The 22,149-nt window shown below is 48.5% G+C and overlaps 1 protein-coding gene across 3 annotated transcripts in view; it reads left to right on the top strand.

The window, feature by feature from the left end:
* samd11 (sterile alpha motif domain containing 11) overlaps window positions 1–21,820 on the top strand; it is a 53,118-nt gene extending 31,298 nt beyond the window's left edge. For 2 of the 3 annotated variants that reach the window (XM_069689056.1, XM_069689058.1), the window contains exons 6-13: window positions 2,813–2,977; window positions 8,741–8,894; window positions 14,365–14,480; window positions 14,829–14,907; window positions 15,129–15,934; window positions 16,783–16,916; window positions 19,467–19,577; window positions 19,879–21,820. In XM_069689056.1, the coding sequence (XP_069545157.1) occupies window positions 2,813–2,977; window positions 8,741–8,894; window positions 14,365–14,480; window positions 14,829–14,907; window positions 15,129–15,934; window positions 16,783–16,916; window positions 19,467–19,577; window positions 19,879–20,157 (1,844 nt within the window). In that variant the 3' untranslated portion in view covers window positions 20,158–21,820. The remainder of the gene's footprint in view (window positions 1–2,812; window positions 2,978–8,740; window positions 8,895–14,364; window positions 14,481–14,828; window positions 14,908–15,128; window positions 15,935–16,782; window positions 16,917–19,466; window positions 19,578–19,878) is intronic. The other variant, XM_069689057.1, reaches the window with a different exon arrangement.
* Window positions 21,821–22,149: the final 329 nt, after the last annotated feature.

The following is a 22,149-nucleotide window of genomic DNA, read 5'->3' on the forward strand; positions in this document are numbered from 1 at the left end:
GCTTTCTTCCAAACACACAAACATGTGCAGCAATATTCAAAGGCACGCACGCTCAAGTAAACATACACCACCTTTGTTCGCTCTCGAGGAGAAATTAGCGAGATGACGGACCTTGACAAGGCGCACCTTGGCAAGACAATGCCCCTACGTAACGCTGCAATCCGGTCGCTATCCTCCATTATTCATATCTCCCTTGTGTGGTGTGAAACCGGGCGCCCGGCATGGAGCCGACACAGCCACCGAGTCGGTCCCTGTGGGCTCCTCTTTAGGAAAACTTCCTGACTGATGCATTATACAGCAGGCAAAACCAAGGGCAGCTCACCACACATCTAGCCTCATCTCTGCAGACACACAAACAACATCCATACACACACTCTCCACATGCTTCCAATCATTTGACATGTTAATGAAATCTTGTTTTATGATGGTTGCATTTTGTGTAACACTCAGTTGGGAGAGAGTATTTGCATCAGTAAATTTGGAGATCAGATTGAGTTGTGTAGAGCTCAGCCTGTTTTCAGCTTTACCCACTGGATGACCTTTGACCGACAGCAGCCCTGCCTGGAGCATCTTCCTCTTTCTCTGTGTATAGAAGCACTCATTCCTGGCCATTATCGTCTTACTGAGACACAACCCAGCCTCTAAAAGATGCATGGGCTTGTTATTGGTTAAAAGAGAGTGTGTGTGTGTGTGTGTTTATAAGTGTCTGTGTCTGTTTGTGTACCCTCGCTTGGCTTCTTCTTAAGGCAAATGGGGCTAGCGTGATTTTCTTTTGACTTTGTGTTTCTGTACCTCGGAGTACGTATGTTTCGGTTTTTGGCTTTCAAATCAAACAACTTCTGTATATGCTGTGCATATTTAGTTTCTTTGCTGTATATATACACATAAGAGAGACAGATAAAGAAGGCTGTTTGTGTGGGTATGTATAAGTGTGTGTGTGCAGCTCGCTATCCACAGAAGTGCATTTAAGCCTTTTCAAAACATCGCTGATCCCGTGTCTTAACCTTGAGCTCTGTCCACACCCAAAGCCTGACCCGGCACCTGTTTGCGTGTTTGTATTTGCGTGTTATCTTCTTTGCCTATGAGTGCGGTGACGGACACTATCCTTTAATGACTAATGCAGGTGGAGCAATAGACTAAAAGAGAGTCTGGGAGAGTAGCGCATGGATGGAGCCAGAGAGGTTGGATGCCGCTGTGTAAATGATGTCTGTTTTTCTTTCAGTTGCAAAGTCGGCACCCCCTGCTGTGTTTAGAGAGCAGGAAAACTTTAGACAGGCACAGACTAGTTGAGTGCGCGCGCGCGCACACACACGCACACACGCACACACAGACAGAAAGACACACACACACACACACACACACACACACACACACACACTTGAGGACCTTGGGTGGATTAGGTATAGCTCGGCGGTGGAGACAGAGATGCTTGCGTGTTCGCTTCCTCCCTCACCACCTCCACCCCACCTCCGCTCCTCAGCGCCACTCCTGCTCGCCTGCCCGGGGCCAGACTCAGGTTTCAATAAGGAGGAGGGTGGTAAAAATAACCCCCGCTTTCCTCTGCTTTCCCTCCTCCACCTCTTCCCCCGTCTCTCTCCTCTAACTCCCCAACCACCTCCCCATATCCCCACCACCCTCACCTTAGATCATGTTACTATTGACGGATAGGGGGAGGAGGGAGGTCAGAGAGGGAGATTAAGTATGGGGACTGACAGCCCGCTAGATATCATACACCACAACGACTTCACAACACCTTAAGCACAGCTCATGAGCGTTACACACACATACAGTGGTAAAAATTAAGTGGCTTTCTTTGTTCTTTTTTTTTTTTGTAGTCTGCATTATATCCAGTGAAAATACAGTTTTGCAAATCAACTGTACTTCTGATCTTGCACTGGATGGATACTGCTGCGCTTTGTGTCAGAGGAATTGTGAGTTCATGATGGGGTCAGGCTCAGAACATTAACAATGCATGGATGTATGTGTAGAGCGTCACGTGAAGAGGCTTTCAGTCCATCAGTGGCAACTTCCTCAGAAATTATCTGTGTAGAAGCACGTCTGGCCGATATATTTGAGGACGGCTGTATGTCAGAGAGGGCAGTAATCATAAAAAACAAAACTGCTAGTTTGCAGGTGTTTAAAATGAATTCTGTGCAAATCCTTGTTCTGGGTCTACCATGGTTCTTTGTGATGTCTTGAGAGCTGCACAAGGTGTGACTATTATCCTAAAAATACACCTGTCTTATCAGCCAAAATCACAAAAAGTTACAGAAACAAATCCCCTCTTTTTACGACTGATATTCTGGTGTCAAGCATAGACACTGCTCAGAGGAACTAATGTGCAAAAAAGGCAGACTGGCCTTTTGGACAGCAGTGAATGAACCCGCCATTGAGAAAAAGTCAAGACTCCCTCGTATTAGGTTTAGTTCTTTTCCTTTCCTATTGGGGGTAAACTCGTGGTATAGTTTGCTGGAATGAGAAACAGCAGTCTTTGATGTTGTGTTAAGTGATCTCCTGAAGTAGCTTTTTAGTCATTAAACTACAAATTTTCCAAATCTGTTACCGCCGGTTGCCGTTTGAATCCACCAATGGTTTAAAGCTGATTGTGTCACGCCCTACCTAATGATGACTGACATGCAAATGAATGCGGACTTGGTTAAATACATGAGGTATTATTCAACCACATGCTGAAAATATAGTTTATTGTAAACGTAATAGAGGAGTTTTAGAGCCTGCAGTTTAAGTCAGTGTTTCATTTCCTGATGATTTTTATATTGACAGTCACTGATGAGTGTCTTCCTCCTCTCCTCAGAAAACTCTCAGAGCCCGGTGGTGGAAGCAGGCGGCAGCCACGGCCACATGAGCCCGGAGGAGCATTACAGGCGCATGATGTCAGCGCTCAGCGAGCAAGGGTCCTACGAGGAGCAGCAGCAACGCCTCTACCAGCTAGCGAGCAGCATGGGGCTGCCTGGCCACGGTCAGTTCACAGTCTCTGTATTTCTGTTTGTGTAATAACGCACACCGTATGTACATTAGTGCACAGTGGATTTTTAAATTCTGAGTAGTGTTTCCTCCTCTATCAGTAAGAACTGACTCATGAATGATCTAGATGTACTTTTTTTTTTTTTTTTTACTGTTTTTTATTTTTGTAAAGAAACTTGAGCTTTACTTCAAACTAAAAGAGATTCCTTTGGAAGCACTTCACCAGCTTCTATGAAAAAAAAAAAAAGTCTTCCATCACCTGTCACCAAGTCACTGAGGTGCAGTGCTGCTTTGTAACCCCAGAGTGTAGCCTTGTGTTCAGAGTACCATGTTAAGGTGTGCCACACCGCTGCCATTGTAAAAACCCCAGCCATAGAGACGGCTGACATTTCTATTTGTGGTGCTTGCCCACCCAGTGTCAAAGTGTCACTCAGGGTGATTTCTGACCACCCTGACTCTCCGTCGTTAACGGCACCCACAGGCCTTCACATGCATCAACGCCATGATTGATCCGGGAGCGTTCATTGGCTGCCTGCCATCCCTCTAAATCTCCCTACACCCAGGAAACCACCAGCGTGTCACACATATACTCCATTTCTACAGACATAAAATTTACCGGTTTTAGCTTGAGAGAATTGTAGTTTGATAGAGAGAAAAGAAAATGAGAAAAGTTGCTTAATTTGGGTTTTATAAGTTGGCTTTATGTTCACTTCACTGTGTCTGCCATTAAATGTTAACCTTTTTCTCACATTTTTCTAAAGAATGTAACAGTAAGTCCTACCAGTCTTTATGGGCTCTTTTGCAGTAGCATAAATCCAATCGATGCTCCGGCTGAATTGTAGTTTGAGCTACTTTTATTTTTATTTGATTAGTAATGATTTTTAATTGCTGGCTGCAAATCTAGGGGGCGAAGCCTATAAATGCTTTAATTGCCTTTTCCCTGTGTCTTAGAGGAGTTAGAGGCAACATACAGTGCATTGTGGGGGTTTTACAGCCCAGGGCTCGGTCTGATCGCTGGCTTCCTTTCCCAGAAGCCTCGTCGGTTTTGAGGCAGGCACCAACACAGACAAACTCGCTCCTTTTCTTCACTTCCACTTTCCAACTCCGTTTGACTGTTTCCACGCTTATCCTTTATTCTGCACACGTGCATTCCTCTTACAAACCACACTTAAAAGCTGTCTATGTGTAGAAGAAGAAGAGGCAATGGTAAAGAGGCACCAGGAATAGGAGTACAAAAAAAAAAAAAAAGAAACTGGGGAGAAGAAATGGTCAAAGGAAATGAGGGAAGAGTGAATTCTCCTGGAGCTAGAAATAAGATTTTGTCACGACACAACTTTTCGTAATAGCGACATATGTGTGGTTACGTTCTGTTTGTCACGGTCAGATCTTCTCAAGTGGTCTTTTAATGTTGCTAATATTCCTTCCTGCCACACCTGACAAATTCCTCCATATATCCATTGACTGTTTTCAAGTTTATTTCCAAAACATATTGTACACCACCTCCACATCCTCCCTTGCAATTAACAGGTGGAGCTTGTTAAGAAACTGACACTCTGAGACATTAACAGTCTAGGAGGTGGGACAGAGGGATGGCTGTTTTGTCTCTTGAGAGGCTGACGTGAATCACTTGAGCGAGAGCCCCTTGACATTGACCTGGTCTCCGATGGGGACCCCCCCGGGCCCCTCATCTCTCCTATACATCTCCCTCTCAAGCTTGCTTTTATACCCCCTCCCTGCTTCCTCCTCCTTTTCCTTACCGCCAACTCTCCCTTTAGCCTTGGTCCCCGCAGAGCATCCTTTCATGTGTTTGAAGTGTAGGACACAGAAAATGAAAGTGTGTGTGCGTGAAAGAGGCGGGGGTGTGTGTGTGTGTGTGTGTGTGTGTGTGTGTGTGTGTGTGTGTGTGTGTGTGTGTGTGTGTGTGTGTGTGTGTGTGCGCGCGCGTGCACGTAGGTGCAAGGTGTTGTTTGAGGGGCTCTCTCTGGACCTGATGGGCAAAAGAAGAGTTGGGAAGTCGGGGGGGTGGGAGGGCTGAAATTGGGGGTGGTGGTGGAGGGGTGGCAGGGTTGTAGAAATGGCCAGGAGGGCTTTCCCTCCCCCTTCATATGATGAAAGGAGAGTGAGGGAGAGAAAAATGAAAAAGTGGGGGTAGAGATCCAGATGAAAGTGGAAGGAGGGGTGGGATGGAGGGCGTGCTCTTCTGTTTTGTCTCCTGCAGTTCAGTCTGCATTAAAACATGAAGCTATACACAACATGTCTTTAGCATCATCCCAAAAACTCAAGCACACAATCGGTCAAAGGACAAAGACATTCAGAGTGAACGACTCGGCACATATTTACCGCTACATAAGCCCGTGATACTGGCTAAATGCCTCTTCCTGAAAAGATACTTAATTTTCTGGTGTGTGGTGTACTTTATCGGATGGATGTTGGCTTTTGTGTACCTGCCAGTCCACCAAATCCATCATGAGGCCGGCCAAGCTCTATCAGCGCTGTGCTCCCGTGCATTCTCGCGCCGAGGAGAACCCGGCTTAACTGAGAGGATTTAGGCCCAACTCCAGGAATGATGGCGGGGAGAAAAATGGGCTGGCATAAAAGAGGGATAAGTGGAATGGGTCCGAATCTCAAACTGGGACTTCCCAAAATAACTGATGCAAAGGAGGAGGTGTGGTGTATGTGTGTGTTTGTGTGTCCTCAATTAGGACTCTTAATTTGTAGTCAGAGGGACTCTCCTCTTGTGTTCCAGCAGCTGCAACACGAGACAAGAGTTTTAGAGGAGAAAATTCTGATTCAGAGTACCTACTCTCACACACACACACACACACACACACACACACACACACACACACACACACACACACACACACACACACACACACACACACACACACACACACACACACACACACACACACACACAGAGAGAGAGAGAGAGAGAGAGAGAGAGAGAGAGAAGGGTAGGGCCCCAGGTGACCCTGTTCCTCTCAGTTCACATGAAAGAGAATTGGAGAGAGAAGGAAGGAAAGAACAAACTATGAACCTGGTGTTGAAGTGAAGCTTTACAAGCACAGACTGGTTAAATAGAGAAACGAATAACTGGAGAAATGGAAGAAATAATAGACAGAAATTATCAATACTATTTCAGAATTTAGATTCTGTATAGAATCTATAGAATGTATATTCTGGATTTAAAGGAGAAGCCCCCCTTTTTGCCTGTCAAATTCAGGGCCTTGGCGACCATTGTTTTGTTGGGTTTTTCAGACTATCTTTGAATTAAAAGAAGTGAAATAAAGTAACTTGGTATTTAGAAGGCATGGAAACAGAGTACTACTCGGCTTGCCTGCTTTACAAACTGGGTGTGTGGCATAAAAGGGTGCAGGGGTTTTATAAAGTAAAACAGAAGGCATGATGGAAAGTGTTGAATCCAGTGTTCAACTCTATCCCACAGTGGTCCTGAGAGCTCAACGCACTAAGACGTGAGAAGACGCACACAAACAGACAAAAGACAAAAATCATCTTTACCAATTTGGAGAGCACATGTGTGCAGCATTTAGAAAACACAAGCTAGAAATCCAGAAATCACAAGTGTACTGAAACGCTGCAGGGTTAAAACATCATCAGAATGTTTTAACAAAAAACTGTTTTGTTTACTTCAATAGTCAACTTCAGATATTTCATGAGTTATCACGGCAGCAAGCGTGACCCGCCATGTTCATGACTTGTTAGTGTCTCCTGAAAACATTTCTTTTGTAGTGTTTTCATAAGTTTGCAGCTTCATCTCTTATCAAATTGGTGAAGAGGTTTTCTTAGTTTCTGCTTGTTTTTTCTTAAAATTGTGGCGAGTTGAACTCTCAGGGCTCATGGACTCTCCGTCTTTAAGGTGTCTGAAGCCAAAAGTTAGGGTGTCTTCTATGTTTAGATAGGAAGGCTGGAGCATGGTCGGGACACCATCGCCTCCACAGCATCGATTTTGACTGTTCCTCTCAAATCTGTTTCTTGGAAGTCCCCAGACTTTATGGACGTGTAATACTAAAAATTACCAAAGTTCCCCTTTAACTGAGCCAGTTATACAAAAATAATTGGTGAGGTGGGATTGTGACCACAACAAACTCATAGAGGTCAACTCTTCCACCCTGTGTATGCAAGTGCACAACAGACTGTGTGTGTTTGTGTGTGTGCTTCTGGGGCTACAGTTCCCTCTGATCCCTCCCTTATCTCTCACAACCCCCCCCACCTTAGACACACACACACACACACACACACACACACACACACACACACACACACACACACACACACACACACACACACACACACACACACACACACACACCCTCGTCTGCCGCCAGCCGAGTCCCCTGTGGCCTGGCGCAGCAAACAGATCGATACACCGGAGCTAGGCCGCATTAATATCTGTCGCTTCACCCCCCCACTCCGGCGCCCGCTCAACTGCTTCAACACACACACACACACACACACACACACACACAAACACAACACACAGTCAGGCACGCACACGGAAGCACCTAAATCACACAGACACAGAGAAACACACATCACACCCGTACCGGCGGCGGAAATGGCCCCTAGCTCCCGAGGGATCTGTCTAATTAAAAAAAAGGGTGGTGGTGGTGGTGGTGGTGGTGGTGGTAGGGGGAGGGGGGAAGGGGGGTAGATAGATTGAGGCGGAGAGCGAGAGGGAGGAGAGGAAGAGCGAGGAGAGAGAGCAGGATAGATTTTTCTCTCATTAGAAGCCATGTCTCCTGGTGTGGCCTGGCCTGGCTGATAATGATGAGTCCTCTTCTCCTGCGAGGCCGAGAGAGAAGCAGGGCTGCTCGGAGAGGGAGGGAGAGGATGAGCGGAGAACGAGATGGAGCGAGGCAAGTGGTTGAGGGCAGAAGGTGGAGGGAGAGGGCAGGCAGAGATGGAGGGGGAAGGCACGATGATGGGTGGGGAGGGGTAGAGACGGCGTGCGCCTGGTGTGTGAAGCTGCCGTTCGACTCTTTGGTACAAAAAACACACCTGACGTGATTTGTTTTGAAAACATGAACACGTACTTCATCATTTTTCTTGCCGTCATTTGAGCTTTTTCGTATTTCCGGATCCACCTCTTCATTTTCCCACATTTGCTTGAAACCGGGCAGCATGTGTGCTAATTTTAATTCACAGCTGCCAAAATGTTATTTTTCGCGTTCATCTTTGTTTAGCGTGCGCGTGTGCGTGTGTGTGTGTGTGTGTGTGTGTGTGTGTGTGTGTGTGTGTGTGTGTGCGTGTTGCATGTGGATTAGAAAATGCATGACGATCATTTTCAGTATCTATGTAGAATGAGGCGAGTGTTTTTTTTTAAAATTCCTTTATTTTTATTACATCCATCTCTACAGCACAATAGCAAAATTAAAAGTATGATTCACTTCTACTGTTTTCTGTATTAACTAAACAATCATAAATAATGTACAGCACACGTAATAGAAGGTATGAATTATTAGCAGGGGAATGAAGGACTGGTAGGATTTTGTTTCCACAGATGTTCTGCATTTATGTTAATATCTTTGCGAACACGTGAGCAGCCGGATGCTAAACTTGTTTTTGTCCTCCCTCTCTCCCTTCCTACCTCTGCTTCTCTTTTCTGAATCCATCTTTCATTCCGCCCCCCCCCCCACCCTCCATCCTTCATCATCTTTGTCATGTCACCTCTATCTTCTCATCTCTTCCCCTCCGCTGTGCCTCCCCCTGTTTTGCCCCTTTGCTCCCTATTAAGACGTGCTGCGTGCTCGCCAGGAGGCGTTGGCTGCAGCGATGAGGAATCCGCCGTCCTTAGAAGCTCACCTTCCCTCGGCGGGCAGCTCCTCTTCATCCAGCCAGAGACGCAAGCAGGGTCTGCCTCAGCATCGGGACGCGCATTTCACAGACAGGTAAAAAAAAACAAAAAACAGATGCAAAACAAACGCTCGCACGAAACCCTGATCTCCACGTCAGCCCCGCCAACTGCTGCGGCTGTTGAAACTGCCACCCTGCCCCGCTTACAAAACCAGCATTATTTATCATTAAAAAAAAAAAAAAAAAAAAAAGAACAGCAGCCACATCCTCCTCACGCATATGCTGAAGGAGGTACACACCTGCCGGTTTGCATCATTACACCGCTGCACTCTCCTTTTCATTCTCTCACTCATCCCTCGCTTCCTCAACAAGATCTCGTCTCATATTTGGCTTTTTTTTTTTTTTCTTTTTTCACTGTGCTGCAGTTTTCCTGCGTGAGTATGTGCATTTCCACATACATGGCTAAACTAAGGATCCAATAACCTCTTGGCTACCACTGTGGAGTTGCACGTCTGCACGCCAGCTCTTCCGCCCCTCCTCCTCCCCTCCTCCTCTCCTCCTCCCCTCCTCCCCCCCCAGCGCTGGCCCCAGCGCCTCCCAAACAAAGCCGGGGGCAGCGGGAGTGGGCGGGTAATTGCTTGTCGATTATTTATGTGGCGCGGGGAGAGGCGGGGGATCGATAATGGGCCGGCGGTGCGGCAGCAGGGTGTGTGTGTGTGTGTGTGTGTGTGTGCGTGTGTGTGTGTGCGCGGGTGTGCGTGTTGTGTGTGTGTGTGTGTGTGTGTGTGTGTGTGTGTGTGTGTGTGTGTGTGTGTGTGTGTGTGTGTGTGTGTGTGTGTGTGCGGGTGTGCGTGTTGTGTGTGCGTGTGTGTGCGTGTGTGTGTGTGTGCGTGTGTGTGTGTGTGTGTGTGAGAGACAGAGAAGGGTGGGTGAGGGGTAGGAGGGGGAAATAAGCAGGAAGCAGAGCGGCCAGGCGCTGTGTGGTGCAGCTCTGGGAGGCTGTGGGGGTGTATATATTTTGTGTGTTGAGGCGAGGGGGGGAGGGAGGAAGAGAGGGGGTCTGCTGAGTGCTTGCGTGTGTTTGTTTGTTCCATTTTTCAAGCTGGCGGTCTACATGCGGGCTCATCTATGCGGATTGAATTTGGGTTTGTTTGTCTGAATATGTCTGCTAATTTGTGTGCGTGTGTGTGTGTGTGTGTGTGTGTGTGTGTGTGTGTGTGTGTGTGTGTGTGTGTGTGTGTGCGTGTGTGTGTGTACGTGTGCGTGCGCGTGTGTGTTAAAGAGAGAGGCCAACGGTGCAGCGTGAATGTACCCAGTGAGCCGCGGCTGTTCTCTGACAGCACACAGAGTAATTAGCCACACAGGACCGGTGAGAGTTAACTAGGCCTCACCCTCCCTTCCTCCATCCATCCATCCATCTATCTATCTATCTCCAGCTCGCTCTGTCCTCCTCTATCTCCTTCCTCTTTAACCCTTTCACTCGCAATATGTTTTTTGGGAGTGAATAAAAAAAAATAAAAAAAATGGGAGTGTTAATGAGGAAAATATGTTGAAGTGCCCTCTCCCTCACGTGTGCCATTGTCCAAGCAAGACAAGGCAAGAAGAAAAGGGAAATGGACAAAGAGCGATGCAGAATCTGTATGATGTTGCACCTGTGTGTCCTCATGTGCACACTGACTGATATTTTTATGTAATTTCCGTCTGGGATCGTTCTTTTTTTTTTTTTTTTTTTTTTTTAATCTTTTGGGTCTTTTAGTTCCTATTGAAAAAAAAAATCCCTCCGTAAAATGTTTTCTTAGACAATAGTGTGCTTCCAACATTGTGGCAACAGTTTAGGGAAGTCCCACTGAGGATAATGTCTCTGTGTACAGAAAAGGGGTTCTCACCAAATCCCTGCAGTCAGGTGCCAAAATCTGGGGAAAGGCCTTTGCCAGGTGATTGGAGGTTGCTGCAGCAGCATATTCATAGACTACTAGACTTGAGACCTTCACCTACATCACGTGACTGTAATGTACACGTAGCTTTGGCTATGTGGTTTACATCGTTTCCAAAGGCACAAATTGCAAAGGACCTGAACAAAAAGAGAAAAGGGAGAAAATTAAGACACAAGAGTGGACTGAGTGAAGAGAAAATTAAATTGGTGCGTATAAAAGCAAAAAAAAAAAAAAAATAGCGCTAAAATGAAAAACGAGGCTGAGGAAGTGAGTTAAAGATGGAAGCCCCCCCCCTTCCTCCTCCCTCTAACGCTGTGCGTGGCTCACCTTTCCATCGACCCCTCATCATTGATTATCTGGGGCCCATTAGGGCCCATTGTTAAAAACAAATCATTAGGCCCGCTCGATGGGCTTAGAGCCTGGCGCTCCATTTGTCTGGCCTTAAATGGCACTAAGCTCACCAAGCATCTGCAAGGCAAATAGGCAGCGATGGGGGGAAGTAGAAAGAAAAGGAGAAGCGGAAAACGTGGGAGCTTAAAACGGGAAGGAAGAGAGGGAAGCAAAAGAAGAAGAGAGGAGATGGCGAGATGATGAAGTGACGGAGAGAGAGAGAGAGAGAGAGAGAGAGAGAGAGAGGAGATCTAGAGAGTGTGAGATAAGGGGAGGGAGGGAGGGAGGGAGATAGAGAGAGGGGGAGAGAGAGAGCAAGCGTGGAGGGAGCCTCATCCATTTTAATGAGCTTCCTGTGTAAATGTGTTCCTGCGGAGAAGGAGCCGAAGGCGGCCGCGCGGCGCTCCTAATCCCCCCACGCTCCAGTCATTAAGGGCAGCCCTGTCACACACACTTACACAGATGCACACACACACTCTCACACACACACACACACACACACACACACACACACACACACACACACACACACACACACACACACACACACACACTGCCTGGGCTGCTGCGGGACGGGACCGCTGTCGCCACTCTGACAGGTCGCCACACACCAGTGAATTCCCCAGGAGCCCCTGGCCTCTCTGCAGGCGGAGACAGAGAGACGGACAGAGACAGAGACACACAGAGACACACAGAGAGGGAATCCAGTGATGTAGTTTTGCAGGATCACGAGTCCACCTTGTGTTTGTCAATCTGCCTATTTTCAGTCTCATGCAAAAACTAGGTGAGTGTTTTTGCCTCATCTTTTTATAGCATGTCAGTGGTTTCCCAACAAAATGCACACACGCACACGCGCGCACGCGCACGCACACGCACACACACACACACACACACACACACACACACACACACACACACACACACACACACACACACAGCCCCAGAGCAAAACGACTAATGTCTGCCACTCCTCCCTCAAAATTGCCTCCTATAAAAGGAGGAAGAGAGGGAGAGATGGAGGAAGGGAGTGGAGGGGAGTGTCAGACGCACACTCTTTCTCTCCTCTCTCTCTTGCTCCCCGTGATTAGGCCTAATTATGGTGGCGCAGACGCCTGGCAGCCCCAGTCATGCAGCTTTAATTGACCGTTATTCATCTGCGGGCTAACGCTAGGCAAAGGTAGGCGGTGCAAGGCGAGGGAAGGAAGAGGGAACATCAGAAAGGGGGGGGGGGGACTGGGGGAGGGGGGGGGGAGTGATGGGAGTTTGGCATGCGGGACCCATGGCGGGGGCTGGATGGGAAGTTTTGCGGGCGCCTCAGCGTAGCCTGGTGGAACTGTGCGTCGCGAGGCTAATTGCTAGCCCCCAGGGATTAGGCCAGGTGATTACACACTAGGCAGTGTAATTACATAAGCAGCGGCTAGCGGGGCCCCAGCTCGCGGCTCCAGGGTCACGCGCCACAGCCCTCACCCAAGATTAATTGGAGCTGCCACTGGAGTGCGAGGCACCGCCGGAGAGAGCGGTTATACGATTAGCATTAACATTTCAGCGGCGGAGGCGATCGATGAATGCCACCCCCACCTCCCCCCTCTCCCGCCCTCCCCATCACCCCCCCTCTCAGTACTGACTCCAACCCCCCATCTCATCCCAAGCTCTTGTATATGTGCCCTCCCTCTCTGCAATTCCCTCTCTCTCTCTCTCTCTCTCTCTCTCTCTCTCCCCCCCCCTCACCATTTAGTGAGGCGGGAGACAAGCAGGCGCTGGCTAATTTGAACACGGTTGCAAAACAATATTTGCGGCTGCACGCGTCCCAGTGTTGGTTTTGACTTTGTTGTTTTCCTCATCTCGTTTCCCCCATGTATGCTTTTTGTGCAGCGGCAGTCACACGGCCGATCTCCCGATTTGGTGCAGGGAGCAGAGTGAGGGAGGAGAGGTGTTTGTAGGAAGCTGCTGCAGCAGCAGCGAGCTCGGCAAAGGCCCTGGAAACGGCTGTGGTTCCAGAGAGCATCATCATCATCCACACTTTGACGCCTTCAAAGGGTCAATACGCACACGCCTCACTCCTCTGGCAGATTTTTTTTAATGCGCTTCTTCAAAAACAAAGTCCCGGTAGCCGTGAAGATATGTGCACAAAACCGAGGGACGGAATGAGAGGAAGGATTACAGTGGAAAAAAAAAAAAAAAAGGAAGTGAGGAACTGAAGGAGGTGCACAGAAGGAGGGCGAGGGGGGGCGAGGGTGGGTGGGTGGGGGGGGGGGGTTAACAGATAGGACGAAAGGACGAAGAGGGAGAGGGAAATACATCAAGAGATACGTAAGAAGTAAAAGTGGAGGGGGAAACAAAAAAAAAATCTGCGAACAAAACAAAAATGTTCAGACGTCATAGAGAAGCAGAGAGATGGTTGAGACAGAAAGAGACAGAAAGAGAGGGGGAAAGGTGAGAGGCACCTTTCCCCCTCGAGGAGGACAAAAGACGACGCTAATAATGGAGAGGCCTTTTCAGAGGCAGAGGTTGCGGGACGCTCCATCTTTTCACTGGTTTCAATGCCGCCGAGAGGGAGAGAGGGAGGGAAGGAGGGAGAAGGGCGTTAAAAAAAAAGGGAGAGAAGAGAGGAGGGATGAGTGTTAATTAGAAGGTCCTTCAGCCCATGGCCCCGGTCAAGACGCAGGGGCCGCCCCAGCTGTCGGAGCATGACACACTGGCATTGTGCATTCAGCCCCTCATTATGTGTGTGGGTCCGGAGTTGTGTGTGTGTGTGTGTGTGTGTGTGTGTGTGTGTGTGTGTGTGTGTGTGTGTGTGTGTGTGTGTGTGTGTGTGTGTGTGTGTGTGTGTGTGTGTGAGAGGCGGGAGGGGAAGGAGAGGCTGCAGTCCAGGGTACAGCAATGGCCAGCGGCGCTTGCTGCAGCGTGACAAGACTGATGAGGCGCTGGGGCGACATGGGGGCCTCTGGAGCGCCACTGATAAAAATACACTGCATTCATTGGTGTGGCGGCACACACGCACGCGCACACGCACACGCACACGCACACGCACCAAGAAAGAGTTGACGTGCTGAGAGCAGAGGAAAAAAAAAAAATCAAAACGCGAGGGACCGTCTCTTCTATTCACGCGGGCAATCGTGTATTATATATCCCGCAACGTTTAACGCTCCCATCGTTCTAACTTCACTCAATAAAATCCAAAAGGAAATGAATGTTTTTTTTAAATTTAATTTTTTTTTTTTTTTTATATTCGTGTCCACAGAGAACTGTCCCATCCTCCACCCCTACTGTCCCCTCCGACTGCTCCTCACATCGCCTTAGGACCTCACCTGCGGCCTCCTTTCCTGGGCATGCCCTCCGCTCTCTGCCAGGCCCCAGGTGAGTCAGCAGCACTGCCATCCTGACTGGATCGCACACTACGTGACAGAACGGAAATTCTCACTCGCTGATACGAAAGAAATGGGTCTTTAACGTTGTTTCAAACCAGAAGAATAAATTATATATTTAATAGTTTAATAAAATAAAAAAAAAAGGTCTGGTAATTGCAGGATATTTACTATTAAAAGAACATTTTCTAGTGGACATACAAGGCATGTTGATTAGATCTCCTGGTAGGTCTTATGTCACTTTTTAACATGTTGGCTCACTTTTTTTTTTTTACATTTGGGAAATTGTAGATCTCTTTTGAAGTGTTTGGTTACAGCTGTGTTGGTTATTTTCTCGCAGGTTACGGTTTCCTCCAGCCAGCTCAAGCTGAGATCTTTGCTCGGCAGCAGGAGCTCTTGAGGAAGCAGAATCTGGCCAGGTGCGTGTTACAGTGTGTAATAATAAAGTGATTATGACAGCCGATATAAAAGCGTTGTAATGTGGGTTTATTATAACGTGGAATAAAAGTGTAGCTTCGAGGTACGAGATGTATATTATATTTTTAATATACAGACATGAAAGCAGCTGTAAATGTGAAATACTGTCAGTTTAAAACATTCGTCTCGGTGTGTTTTTTTTTCTCGTTTTTTTCTGCCTCAGACTTGAGATGTCCGCAGAGCTGCTGAGACAGAAGGAGTTAGAAAGTCTCCACCAGCGACAGCAGCAGCAGCGTCTGCTGGGCTCCGACCCTCTGGGAGCTCTACCTCCTGGCCTGCCCCCCGACCATCCAGCCCTGCGGAGTCTCCACGACATCCCAGAGGGCCATCCTCTCCGCGAGGAGCTGGCCCGCCGCTCAAATGCAATGCTGGTGCTTCGCCATGGGGCCGCCACACCCCTCCTAACCCTCAACCACCACCACCACCAGCAGCAGCAGCAGCAGCAACCAGCGGCGTCCTCCACACCCAAAGACACCCAGGCGCACGGCTCCTCTGCCGGGACGGAGGCGGAATCCAGAAAGGCAGCCCGCAGGGGCCCCCAGACGCAGCTCCGCGCTGGGGATCACAGAGGAGGAAGAGAGGACAGAGGGAAGCAGGGAAACGTGGAGGTGCACGACGAGGAGATGAAAGACTCGGACAGCGAGACAGAGATGTGCGAGGACAGGCGGGAGCGCATCGGCGCAAAGTCCAGCAGTAAACCCAGGGACAGGGAGCGAGACAGGGGTAAAGAGGCTGGCGGCAAGGGGGTGTGCGACGGTGCCAAGGAGGCTGGAGAGAGCTCCGGCCGGCTGAGCGCCCCTTGTAGTTCGACGGGTACGGAGTCGCCCAGTCGGCACCTTTTCACCCCGGGACTCGGCAAAGCTGACCTCAAGTACCACCTGCCACCGGGGTTCATGCCACCGCTGCCTGCTCTGCACGCACAGTCGTTGCCCTTCGGATTCCCCTACGCCAACCCTTACTTTCACACGGGTGAGAGGCGCGCGCACACACACACACACACACACACAAAGCTGACATGTGAAACCCATTAGCGTCCCCGTCTGTGTGCGTGTCTCCAGTGTGGAGACCTCTCCCTGTTTGAGGCCCTGCCGCTGACCCCTGTGTGACCCACCGGCAGCACAGCCACGTGGGCAGAGAGGAGGGAGGGAGGGGGGTGGGGGCGCTGTTTGTTATAAAAAAACATGCAGTATTTACATAGACACACACACACACACACACACACACACACGCACCTTTACTTGTTCACGTGTGGAATAACACAGACGCAGACAAGAACATTTACTGTACTTTAATGCAAGCATAAGATGCTCATCACAACAGCTGAAGGACAGAGGGTGAAATCTAGAGCTGAAACTATAAATATTGTTCATGAATCACAACATAACTTTACTGCACAAGTGTGATGATCAATAAATAGTTTTTTGTGGTTTATAAAGCAAAATACCAGATATTCACTAATTGCATCTTCTCAGTGAAAAGATGCCCCCTTTTCTCTGTAATTACATCGTGAACGCCGGTTTGGTCTCACACACATTGTGTTGGGCATCCGCTAACACTTTAAAGACCAAACAATCCGTCTTGATAAAACTCAGTAATTGATGTTTAATTAATGTGCTGTTACTGACCCATAATCTACCTGGTTGTTTCATTTCTCAAACTCCCCATCATGACTAAGCTCCACGTAACATAAAGAGAATTTAAGAGGGTTTTTTTTTTTTTTTTTGTGACGAAAGCTCAAAGTATTTTCAAACACGTAGCAGCTCTGTGCCCAAGCGTGGATATCGACGCATCGTTTTCACTCGCTGCTGCTCTTTCAGGCTCTCTGGGAGGTCTTTTCATGGATGGGGAGGACTCAGCCACAGCGAACCCCGTGGAGGACATCGGCAAGTGGAGTGTGGAGGATGTGTGCGGCTTCATAAGCAGCCTGGCTGGATGCGCTGAATATACACAGGTGAGGACATAGGACGGGAGAGAGAGAGAGAGAGAGAGAGGGAGAGAGAAGGGGACGGAGGCCTGGGGCAGGCTGATGACTAACCATCGAAGGACAACAGCCACCAAGATATAACGCATCCAACGACTACTGTAGCGTCTCGTTAGTTTAAGCAGAAGCGCGAAAGCTGCTCAGTTTTTGTCAACGTTTCTGTGAACGTGTGCGAATGCGTGAATGTCCATGTCCATGTGGGCTCCGTGTGAATGAGGGCGAGTTAGCGGCATGCAGGTGGACACCTGGAGCTTGTGTGAATGAAACGTGCATTTGTGCCTGCATTGTTCCAAACTCAAATATCACAACATTTGAGAAAAGTCAACCCGTTATAGTCGTTTTTTTTTTTTTTTTTTAATTGTTTTTTTTTTAATCTTTACCAAAAATAAAACGGCAAAAATATTTCAAAAAAAAAATGTGACTTTAGCGTTCATCCGAGTCATAAAACGGTACTCGCGTGGTGATGTCTCCGTTTGAGTTGCTGCAAGAGTTCCTGACGGGGATTTCAGCATAAGTGACGGATGATCAAATAGTCCACGTACCGTGTAAAATTGAGCCGAGGCGTGATGTCATATTGACCTTGACCTCCGACCTTTGATAACCAAAATCGATTCACATCGACCTCGAGTCCGGGGGAATGGTTTGTGCCAAATTTGAAGGGGGTCATTCAAGGCGTTCCTGAGATATCGCTTATGCAAGAATGGGAAAGATGTGACCGTGACCTCTGACCTTTGATCCCCCAAAATGGAATCACTTCATCGCTGAGGCAACGTGAACATTTGTGAAAAATGTGAAGACGTTACACCTCCAGGTGTTTCCCCACATATGCTCACGAGCATTGGTCGGTGCGAGTTGACCTTTGACCCAAATTGTAAATCAGGGTCCGAGTGAATGTTTGTGCCGAAACTGAGGAGATTCCCTGAAGGCGTTTCTGAGTTACTGCTCTCACGAGAATGGAATGGCTGGACGGGACGGACGTGAGGTCACGGTGACCTTGACCCCTGACCTTTTGATGACCAAAATCTATTCACTTTATCCCGCTGAACATTTGTGTAGATCTTGGAGGGGGTCCTCAAGGTGTTCCTGAAATATTGCTTTCATAAGAACGGGATAGACGTGAGGTCACGCTGACCTTGACCTTTGACCACCAAAATCCAATCAGTTCATTGCTGAGGCACAGTGGACATTGGTGACAAATTTGAAGAGATTTGAACTTCCTGAAATATTGCATTCAGGACGATGGGTCAATGTGTGGTGACTGACCTTTGAGCCAAGGTCACCAACCGTAATTACTTCATTGTCGAGGCCATTCGAAAACTTGTGCCAAATTTGAGGACATTACATTTGGGCATTCCCGAGATGTCGTATTCAAGAGGACAGGACGGACGTGATGTCGTATTGACCTTGACCTTTGATCACCAAAATCGATTTAACTCCATCTTTGAGTTGAGATGAATGATTGTGGCAAATTTGAAGAGGGTCATTCAAGGGCGTTCCTGAGACATTGCGTTTACAAGAACGGGAAAGGCGCGAGGTCACGGTGACCTTCTGACCACCAAACTGTAATCAGTTCATCCTCCAAGCCAAATGAATGATTGTGAAATTCCATCGAAGCGTTCCTAAAATATCGAGTTCAGGTGGATGTGTGGAATTGGGGGGGGTCCCGAGACCTTCATCTTTAACCCTTAAAAGCAAATAAGTTCATTCTTGGCACCAAGTTATCCTTTGCCAAGTTTGATGAAATGTCCTGGAGGCGTTCTTGAGAACGGGACGACCAGGGAACATGATGCCTCCGGCCGCAGCTACCGCCTCTGTGGGAGAAGAGAAATAGTCTGCTGGGGATGAAATTCCCTTATTAGCTTCAGATAAACTGTAAAAAAAAAACAAAAAAAAAAAAAAAAACATTTTTGCACGGAACGAGACGAGACGGCTGATTGGTGGAGAGAATCATTGTTGATCTACGTACGGCGTGTGAATACTAAGAGACGGCTTAAACCTCATTAGAGACAGTTTGAGTTTCCCAAACTTTTCAGAATATGAACCAGATTTTCCAAGAACCAACCACTTCTTTTTTTTTATACAATAAAATCCACTGATTTCACGATGCGGTAGCTTCGAAAGGCCGACGATAGTTTTGTTTAATTCGGGAGGTTGAAGCACGAATTCATGATCTAAATTTGTTTAATGATTTAAAAACTCTTTTTTTTGTTTGTTTGTTTTACATAATTTTAATGTGACGTGTCGATGATGTAACTTGTTTGGTGTGTTCGGACTTTGGCCCGTTAGAAGTGCTCTCGTTAGGCCTTTCGATAAGGCTCTCGCGTACCACCGCGGTTTGGGAATCACCGGAAGAGATCCACAGGTTCAGCAGTTTGTGTGGGTGAGTGTGTAGCTGTGTGTGGTGTGTTTCTGTGTGTGTGTGTGTGTGTGTGTGTGTGTGTGTGTGTGTGTGTGTGTGTGTGTGTGTGTGTGTGTGTGTGTGTGTCGGGGCTGTGGCTGAAGCGGCTGTGTCTCTGCCAGGTGTTTCGGGAGCAGGCCATTGATGGAGAGACATTGCCGCTGCTCACTGAGGAGCACCTGCTCAACACCATGGGACTAAAGCTGGGGCCTGCGCTCAAGATCCGCTCTCAGGTACACACACCACTGACCCGCGTGTGTGTGTGTGTGTGTGTGTGTGTGTGTGTGTGTGTGTGTGTGTGTGTGTGTATGATCACGTGGACCAGTGTGTGTGTGCGCGCGCGCGAATGTGTGTTTTGAGAGACCGCTACCATAGCATAGCATAGCATAGCAGATCCCCCCCCCTGAAGTAGCCTGCCCCGCAGAGTGAGGCCTCTCTTCTTCTCTCTCTAAATTAAAGTACACAACACCAGCTCACGACACGCCGCTCGAATGGGGGGGAGTCCGGGACTGACGGCCTGGTCTTGTGTTTCAGGTGGCGCGCCGTGTCGGCAGGCTGTTCTACATGACGGGATTCCCGCTGGCGTTCCCGTTCCCGCCTTCCGCCGCCCTGCGCCCCCCGGAACGAGACCGGGACCCCCTGACCACGCCGTCCGACGCCCCCCTCCAGCTCTCCCTGCCCCTGCCGCGCCGGCCCGCCTCCACCAGCAGCAGCTCCTCTCCGTACAGCGGCCCCACCCCGGGGTGCTCCTCCCCCAAGCAGGAGAACGGCTCCTCCGTGGCGGGTCGGTACGAGGCCAAAACTCCGTCCTAGGAGCAAAGCAGGCCGAGGTGAGAAGGGACGACCCGTCTCCAGCAATGAAGGGCGAGAGGGGGAGGAGGGAGGGGGTAACTTAAATCAGACAAGACTGACTCCCGGGGCCCTATTTAGCAGACTCCCCCTCTCTCGCCTCAGGACCGTTGAGCTGAAATCGATGGGAAGACCTGCGGACCGGGGCGAGAGACAAACCGGACGGTGCGGTCCGTGCATCCGGCCGACCGATCGGCCGAGTTCCTCCGCGGCCCGAGCAGGAATCCAAAGAAAACCGGGTCGGGGTGGAGAAAACGTGAAGCGCCGGAGGAACGGAGGAAGAGAGGGGAGGAGGAGGAGGAGGAAAAAAAAAAAAAAAAAAAAAAGGGAGAAAAAAGGAGACAGCTGGTCGCGGACCGGCTGCCAAAAAAACAGGAGCGAAGCCACAAACGCGACATTCTTGCGAGTCAGACAGTCAGACGCTAGCGGAAACTCTTCCTTCCTTCCTGGGCTGGAGGAAGCTCTTGCTCGGCTCCCTTTCTCTTGTCTCTATCTCACCACAAGCCCCGCAGAGCCCAGGAATTAAAAAAAAAGAGACGCCTCTCCTTTCCCTCCCACCCCCCAACCCCATTCCCCCCCCTCCCTCCTTTCTTCTCGCCTGTTTCCCGGAGGCCAAACAGCAGCGTGGCGCTCGTCCTTTTTTCAGCGGCTGGAGTTGAAACATATGCCGAGCAGCACCAGATCCGACCAGCTCCCCCTCTCCTCTTTTATCACTGCAACTATGCATTCCACTGTCCCCGATACCAAAGATGACCGGACGTGTGGAACCCGAACCGCGTTTCACAAACGTGTCTGCTTCTTTTTTTTTTTTTTCCCCGCTCTCGAGAGAAAAGACTGGTCCAACAGGGGGAAATGCTTTTAGGCTAGTGCCTCAACACGACTGGACTCACGGTGGGGGGTGGGGTGGGGGGGTCGAGCCGTCGTTTACCGAAACGCTCAAAAGGTGAGACACACGGAGAAGCCTCAAAATGGCGCGCGCGGCTTTCTGTCGCCGCGCGTTGGTGTTGACTACTGTGGGAGGTAGGAAAAACATGCAAAATTGTACAGAATCACGCTTGAGATGAAAATATCCTGAAGGTTACACATACGTGGTACTTTTACTTTTGTTAAATGTAGTTGCACGAATAAGGTTTTCTTTACTGAAAAATGTGACTTGCTGAACTTTGGTGGTACTTTTTGTTCATAATTTTTGTTCTGCCATTTTTAAATAAAAAAAAAAAAAAAGTGTAATATTAAAAAAAAAAGAAAAAAAAAAGAAAAAAAGATGCTCCAATGTCGAATGCTACTTCAGCATATAAATATGAGGACAAAAGTATTTATAGGACTTTTGATGTAGTAGATAAAGCAGATTATGATATGTATTAAAAAAATTAGCCCTTAAGATGGATTCCAAAGATACTTTTACTTTGTTTTCTCTTGGTTGCAGGGAAAAGAAAGGCACAAAGCTCTTAATGCAAATGTTTTGAATTTATGTTTTTTTTTTTTTTTTTTTTTTTAAATACGCAAGCAATGAGTTAAAAAAAAAAAAAAAAAAAAAAAAAAAGGTCTCTAGATTTCCCTTCAAAAGTTTTGTCTTCATCCTATTTTTCTATTCACCACACAGGTGAAATAAATCCTAAAGAAACTCCTCTGCTTTCTCTCGTGTTTGTGTTTTGCAGCAGAAGACGTGCGAATGCCTTTTCCTCCTCAGGTGTTTGTGGTTCTCTGTAGAAATGTGCAGGAGGGAGTATGTGGTCTCCTGGTGTGTGTGTGTGTGTGTGTGTGTGGGGGGGGGGTGACGACCCATGGGGGGGCACAGTTCAGGTCAACACCAGCTGTCGGAGTGTGAGGTTCAGCCGCAGGCCGAGGCCTCCCTGCCTGTGGGGGTAAACCTGACCCTCATATATCCGCGCGCACGCGCGCACGCACACACACACACACACACACACACACACACACACACACACACACACACAC

The sequence above is a fragment of the Brachyistius frenatus genome, unplaced genomic scaffold, assembly GCF_029030835.1.
Source record: "Brachyistius frenatus isolate BFR_SWC_R1_liver_20210118 unplaced genomic scaffold, ASM2903083v1 Contig_6, whole genome shotgun sequence".
NCBI lineage: Eukaryota > Metazoa > Chordata > Actinopteri > Embiotocidae > Brachyistius > Brachyistius frenatus.